Source organism: Cebus imitator, unplaced genomic scaffold, assembly GCF_001604975.1.
Source record: "Cebus imitator isolate Cc_AM_T3 unplaced genomic scaffold, Cebus_imitator-1.0 Scaffold441, whole genome shotgun sequence".
Lineage (NCBI taxonomy): Eukaryota > Metazoa > Chordata > Mammalia > Primates > Cebidae > Cebus > Cebus imitator.
In genome coordinates, this window is record NW_016107756.1 from 1,637,126 (window position 1) to 1,644,354 (window position 7,229).

The 7,229-nt window shown below is 61.0% G+C and overlaps 1 protein-coding gene across 5 annotated transcripts in view; it reads right to left on the reverse strand.

The window, feature by feature from the left end:
• Positions 1-7,229, reverse strand: part of LOC108290716 (active breakpoint cluster region-related protein) — a 165,279-nt gene that overhangs the window by 36,383 nt on the left and 121,667 nt on the right. For all 5 annotated transcript variants that reach the window (XM_017510607.2, XM_017510604.2, XM_037732113.1 and 2 more), the window contains 2 exons: positions 4,569-4,666; positions 3,980-4,111 (listed from right to left, as the gene is read on the reverse strand). In XM_017510607.2, the coding sequence (XP_017366096.1) occupies positions 3,980-4,111; positions 4,569-4,666 (230 nt within the window). The remainder of the gene's footprint in view (positions 1-3,979; positions 4,112-4,568; positions 4,667-7,229) is intronic.

The window sequence follows — 7,229 nt, forward strand, 5'->3', positions numbered from 1 at the left end:
TGGGAGGAGGGGCAGGGGAAGGGGGAGTGGAGATGGGTTTACATTTCAAGTCTCTGCTTCTACTGCAATTTTCTTTCTCTGCAAACGCTGCTTTTGCTATTAGAAAAGCCAGTGCTTCCATATCACTCTAGTTCCACCTCCTCCTTGAAGCCTCCCTAATTCCAGCCCATGAGGACCTTTCTGCCTTTGAATTCCTGTGGTACAATCTTCCGTCGCATTATTTACAGGAGGCAGCAGGGCGCCTAGAAACGGGCTCTGGAGGCGGCTGTGTGCCCTGGTTTGCTCCTGGGCACATGGCCTTGGCCGGCTCCTCCACATCCCTACCCCACAGGGCCCTGGGAGGAACCCCAGACGGCAGATGTCAGTATTTACCCCGAGCTGGACTCGTCCTAGGCACTGGCATGGGCGTAGGTGTGACTGGTACTGCGTTGTTCTGCAGAAGAACATGAATCAATATTCTTGTCTTTCCAACTGACAGGCCAGGACCCCACACCTGCAGAGCGCCAGTCCCGGGCTGGGGACCTCCCAGATGCACTCGAAGTGCCCCTCCTGCTCTTTTCTTATTTTTTCTTTTTTGAGAGAGAATCTCACTCTGTCTCGCCCAGGCTGGAGTGCAGTGGTGCAATCTCAGCTCACTATAACCTCCACCTCCCGGGTTCAAGGGATTCTCCTGCCTCAGCCTCCTGAGTAGCTGGGATTACAGGCATGCGCCACCACGCTTGGCTAATTTTTGTATTTTTAGTAGAGACGCGGTTTCACCATGTTGGCCAGGCTGGTCTCGAACTCCTGACCTCAAGTGATCTGCCCGCCTCAGCCTCCCAAAGTGCTGGGATTATAGGTGCGAGCACCACACCCAATTTTTGTATTTTTAGCAGAAACGGGGTTTCACCATCTTGGCCAGGCTGGTCTCAAACTCCTGACTGTGTGATCCACCCGCCTCGGCCTCCTCCTCCTTTCTCCCAGGGGTACCAGGCACAGGAGTTCCCTGCCCAGACGGCTGTAAGATCAAGGAGGCATAAGCTCCCCTGATGCCATAAGCTCCCCAGCTGCTTCTCCAACCACTGGCCACACCAGGCCCCCTGCCTCGGCTGGGGAACGTCCTGACAAAGGCCTGAGATGTGGGGCCCCGAACAGGGGAGGGAGTAGGGTCTTCCCCGCACACTGTCCACAGAGATGCCTTGGCTGAGGGACTTAGCCTCAGTACCCCTGAGTCCTCATCTGTAAAACGGGGAGGAGGGACTGTCACTCTCCTTGGAGGGAAAGGACCGGGATCACACGAGGAGATGACTTTGGGGAGGGCCTCCAACAGCACCAGTGCCGAAGTCTGTCTGTCGCTAAAGGCCGCCCCACCCAAGCCCGCCGCTTCCACTCCTGCCCCACTGCCCCATCAGGCGACCAGCGCTGAGGCCGAAGGGTCCCTTGTTTTCTCTAGAGGGGCCGCTGGGAGGGGCTTAGAGAGAAATGGGGGCCCCAGAGGCAGGTGTCTTCCTCCTGCCTTTCCCTCAGGCCCCCTGAACATCCCAAGGGCTGGGTCCTGTTTCAAAGCCACCTCTGGCTGTGTCCGGGAGCCCGACTACATTCCAGATGCTGGTGCCAGTTCCCTTCCTTAGACGGGAGGCCGGATGGGAGGCAGGGACATGCCATGGGCACAGACCGTTCCGTGGCTCCATGGGGCCTGGCTTTGCGTGAAAGCTCCGTTTGGACTCTTCACCAGCCTGGCCATCCACGGTGGCTCTGAGGGCAGTCAGGGTGCGAGACTTTCTGAGCCACGGCGCGCCCCTGGGGACGACGCCTCCCCCACCTGAAGCAAGGCTGGTGAGAGGGCCCGAAGCAGAGGGCCAGGGCCCGGCCTGGGAGCGCTGAGTGCCGGGACTTCAAAGTCCTCCAGGGCACTCGGGCTCTGAACCGCCCGCTCACAGGCCCAGGTCAGCTGGCAGCTGGGAGGTTTGTGTTTCTTTTAATATCAACTCCCAGGCATTTAATGTTCCTCGAAGCTTAAACACAGAAACGTGTTCCTTACCAGACCCTGCCTTCTGCTTTGCCAATCATAACCTGGCTTCCCCGCCCCCCGCCGCCTCCATCTGCTCTTGTCTCCAGGATGCTTGCAGTGATGGATGGTGTGTTACCCCCGGGGCGCACGCAGTTGAGTGAGGAGGAGGAAAGCACTGGGGCTGAAGGAGCTGAGGTCTGGAGGGGCTGGGGCCCACCGTGCCCGAAAGCTGGCTGGCCGGCACGCCCTCTTAACTCTTCTATTCCACGGCCACCATGGCCAGGGAGTGCGGTGTGGCGGCCACTCCTGTCTCTTGCCTAGGGGTCACCTTGGGCCGGATGGGCCAGCCCAGAACCCCTCCATGCCTGTCCCTCTAGCCCAGCCCAGGGACAGGGAGATGGGGCTCCCATCCCTTATCCCTGCAGAGAGCGGCTTCCAGGGGCTGGATTTCTAGGGCCCATTTCCCAGATAACGGAGGACTGGCTGGTGGTGGCCGAGCAGCCCTGTCTCCCTAGCAGCGAGCATTAGGCAGAGACGTGTTCAGGAACATGGGGCGGACGCAGGGGAGGCCAGGCCCCTTCCTGGGGGCCCCCAGTTCCAACGCCAGAGCCTGAGACAGGGCAGGAGTGGGAGACCTACACAGCTCCCCAGTGGCAGTGCTACCAGCACCTCTAGTTAAGAGCCAGACACCAAACTCGGTGGCCTTGACAGTGCATCTCAGGACAAACACTTCCCACAAAAAAGCATCATCCACTCCCTGTTGTAGACGGAGCCGTCACAGCCTGCACCCGGATGGCCTCTGGGCCACTGTGAAGCCCAGCACCGCCAACGCCTGAGGCTCCATCCCAGTTCGCATCCGTTCCCATCTCCCCGGATTGCATGCTCACAGAATCTACCTCCAAACCAGACCACCGTGGCACAGCACAAGGCCACCAAGGTGCCAGACAGGAGCGGGGATGGCTCCGTGCTGAATGCAACCACCGCGCCCCACCCCCCACGCACCTTTTCCCACTCCCAAGCCTGGTTCTCTTAATGGGCTGGTGAATAGCAGCCATCTTCAAAATGGGCAGAATGTTTTAGAGTTACAGGCGGCACACAAAGGCATAGAGGCTCTTTTTTTTTTTAGAGACAGGGTCTCGCTCCATCACCCAGGATTGATCTTGGCTTGTTGCAACCTCCGCCTCCCAGGTTCAAGCGATTCTCCTGCCTCAGCCTCCCGAGCAGCTGGGATTACAGGCACCCGCCACCACGCCAGGCTAATTTTTGCATTTTTAGTAGAGACGGGTTTCACCATGTTGCCCATACTGGTCTCCAACTCCTGACCTCAGGTGATCCACCTGCCTCGGCCTCCCAAAGTGCTGAGATTACAGGGTGAGCCACTGCGCTCAGTGGCATAAATGCCGTTCGCCTGAGGCGCAGCCTCTGCCAACACCCACTAACACCCAGAGTCCACACCCGAAGCCACGGACTCCCAACGCAGTGGGGTGAGGTCCAGCAATGCTCAAAACAAGTCAGAGATGCCCCTCACCCACCCCCGCGCCCGCCCCCACTCCCCAGCAGGACCCTGGGTCCTGGCAGAACAGCAGACGCGCGAGCCATGCGCCTCACTCCACCCCACGTCGATGGCGGACACTGCCCATCACACAGACTCTCCCCTCCTGCTCACCGACGCGCCTCAGACCTTTCTCAACACGGCGTTCCGGGAAAAAGCACCCAGAGACTAAAGCTGGGTGTGAAAGCAGCGAGTCGTTTTCATCCCGAGAAAGTGTGGATGACCCGCCTGGGGAGTTGGGCACACCTGGGCCGCGGAGTGTGGACGACCCGGGCACACCTGGGCTGCCGGGCACAGTCAGCAGCCGCCTCCAGCAGGGGTGCAGCACTCCAGCTGGCTTGGAAGCAGAATCACACAGGAGCACGCTCCTCGGCCAGGATTCCACCAGCCTCACCCCGGGCCCGGCCTCCCCCACAGTCGCCCCGGCCCAGCCTCACCTGGATCTGCCCCTTGCCCATGATCTTGTCCACGATCTCGTTGTTGTCCTTGTTGACCTTGCTCTTGTCATAGCACTTCTCATAGCACAGGATCCTCAGGGACTGAGACCCCTCCAGCTCGATCTCAAACTCCTGCGGAAACACGGGACAAAGGGCCCTGAACTTCCCCGGCACGGAGACCTGGCTTTCGGCAGGTGTGGGCCTCAGCTCTGTTAGGAGGAGGGAGTCGGCACAGCCTGCACAGAACACACCAGATTTCCCAGGGCTGTGAGGCCTCGCATCCCTCATGGAGACTGCGGGGATTGAGCCGGCACTGCAGGGTCTGATGCCCAGACACACACGGTGATCGCACGCCAGAGGAGCCAGGAGCAGAGAGCGGGGAGTGGATGGAGCTGGTCCGGCAACAAACCGGCTTTCCGTCCCCGGCAGACAGGGCACGAGCACGGGGCGGTGGGGCACACTCAGTGCAAACTCGGGGGTCCCTGCACAGACGCCAGCCCCGCCACTCACCCCATCTCACCACTGGGCGGTGGGGCACACTCAGTGCAAACTTGGGGGTCCCTGCACAGACACCAGCCCCGCCACTCACCTCATCCCACTTGGGCTCTGCTGTGTCCCGGAACACCCTGGTTTTGGCTTTGCTGACAAAATAGCCGAAGGAATCCACCTCCAGGGTACAGTACAGGTCTGCAGGGGAAGGACAGGCAGAGATGCGAGTGAGGCTGAGAGCCTGGGAGTGGGGCCAGGGCCGGACACGCCATGCTCAGGAAGGAGGACACCGTGTCTGTCCCTTACATCTCAGCTTTCTCCTCCCTGAATTCTGGTGCCATCTGGCTCCTCCTGCTCCCCTGCCCCCTTCTCAGGGGGCTCTGCCCTCCCTCCCTCAGCCCACCCCACACTCTGGCCTCCTCTTCCCTCTAAAGGGTCCTCAAACGTGCTGTCTCCAAATCTCCCTCACCGTGGAGACATCACCGCAAAGTCTTCACCGACCCGCCTGGTGCCACCTCTCCCCATGACACTGGTGCCCAGGTCTCAGCAGCAGCACCTCGGGTGGGCGGTGCTGGAGGCGCTGAGCGACCCTGCCTCCAGGTCCTGAATGCCTGCAGCAACCCTTGCGGCTGTGACGAACAGTGACACCCCAAACCCCCAGGCCCGGCGCCGAGGTTCCCTCCACTGCACTCAACATCAACTAAAGGGACCTTCGCTTCCTGAGTGTCCTGTCTCTCTCCCTGCAGGACGTAAACACCAGGTGAAGAGAAGCCTTGGGCTTTCCTGCCCGCCGGTGCACCCGAAGGACCACGAACAGGGCTGGGTACCCAGCCGGCACATGGCAAGTGAAGCCCCCAGCCTGCTCCCCGCCGCCCCCATGCCACCCCGCCCAGTGCTCCAGGTAACAAAGCGGTGAAGACAGGGGCGGGAGGGCAGGGCCAGGGGCTTTTCCATGTGGAACCTGGAATTCAGGCTGAAAATCTATCTTGGGACCCACCTGCTGAGCCCACAGTGCTGGCACGGACCCCAGGCCTCTGCAAACCACACCTGCCCTGGGCTCAGAACCGGCAGTCCCCCGCCTCGAGGGGAGCTGCTGAGCTTGTTCCCAGGAACTAGAGGCAGTGTCAGGGGAGCCTTTGGGATACTAGGCCAACCCTCTGTGGTGTGAACCAAGGGGACAAGGGGCGGAGGTCAGAGGGCGGGCACACGTGCAGGTGGCGCACTCCACTTGGCCCCTGGAGCTGTCCAGCTGGGCCGGTCTCCATTAGACAGGCTGGATGCGGTCAGTTATGCCTGTCATCCCAGCACTGTGGGAGGCTGAGGCGGGCCAATCACCTGAGGTCAGGGGTTTGAGACCAGCCTGGCCAACATGGTGAAACCCCGTCTCTATTAAAAATACAAAAATTAGCCAGGCGTGGTGGTGGATGCCTGTAATCCCAGCTACTCGGGAGGTTGAGGCAGGAGAATTGCCTGAACCTGGGAGGCGGAGCTTGTGGTGAGCCGAGATTGCGCCACTGCACTCCAGCCTGGGCAGCAGAGTGAGACTCCATCTCAAAAAAAAAAAAAAAAAAAGCAGCTTTCCCACAGAAGGGAGAGTGCAGCTGCTCCAAGAAGCCTCCGGCTGGGGCAACAGGAAGGAGACCGGGGTGGGTATCAGACCACAAGGAGCATGGCTGTGGGTTCGCAGGACATTGCAGAGGTGCTGAGCAACCCGGCCTGGCCCTGACCTGGGAGGGGCTGTGAGTCTGGGATGAGCCGTGAAGCGCTGTCTTCACGACTGATCTTGGTGTGAGCAAACCCCCCTTCTGGGGCTGGGGGACAGCTCCCGGGGCCAGAGTGAGGGCTCCAGAGTCAGACTGTCTGGGTCCACATCCCGCTCTGCACACGTCACCTGACTTCTCTCCCAGGTTCCCCATCTGTACTACAGGAACGGCCTTGGTGCCAACACCCTGTCCGGAGGCCGTGAGTTTAGTGGGACATGAAGCCACGCTGCAGATACAGGGCCTCACCTCTGAGTGAGAACAGACATGTGAAGGGTGGGGTGGGGGAAGGGAGTGAGGATGCTCTGGGCGTAAGGAGAGCCTCCGGAGCAGCTTGGCTGGGTTCTGGCACCTGCCCAGGCTGGGAGGCAGAAGGCCTGCGGCATGCCATTGCTGGGCTCCCCGAGGTGAGGACCTCCCGGCCCACGGGCAGCAGGAGAGGGAGGAGGGCGGCATCCGGGTGCTGCAGAGACACGGGCGGGCGGCACAGTCCCGAAGCACTCACTAGCCAGACGCGCCTCAGTAGCAGCCCCCCGGAAGGGGAGTCTGTGGGTTTCGAGAGATTCAGGAAGCTTCCACCTTAACCAGCCACCCCAGTGACGGTGCGGAGGTCCTGGCCAGACTTTGAGAAGCATCCTAAAGGGAAGAGCTCGGGCTCTGGGCCCGGAAGACGTGGACTCTGCTGCATCACCTGCTACCGTGCGACCCCAGGAAGGACCCGGAACCCTCTGAGCCTCAGCACCCTCGTGGGTAAAACGGGATGGTTTTTGTGACGTCGGCAGGATGCCGGAGGCTCAGAGCAGGCCATGAGCCCAGAAGGCTTTGAACCCGCCACAGGCTTTGATGCGCGTGCTTGCCCACACCCGGCTCACACACAGCCCACGCCGGCCCACACACAGCCCACATCGGCCCACACTCAGCCCCCACACAGCCCATGCCAGCCTACACACAGCCCACACACAGCCCACGCCGACCTACATGCCGGCCCACACACAGCCCAC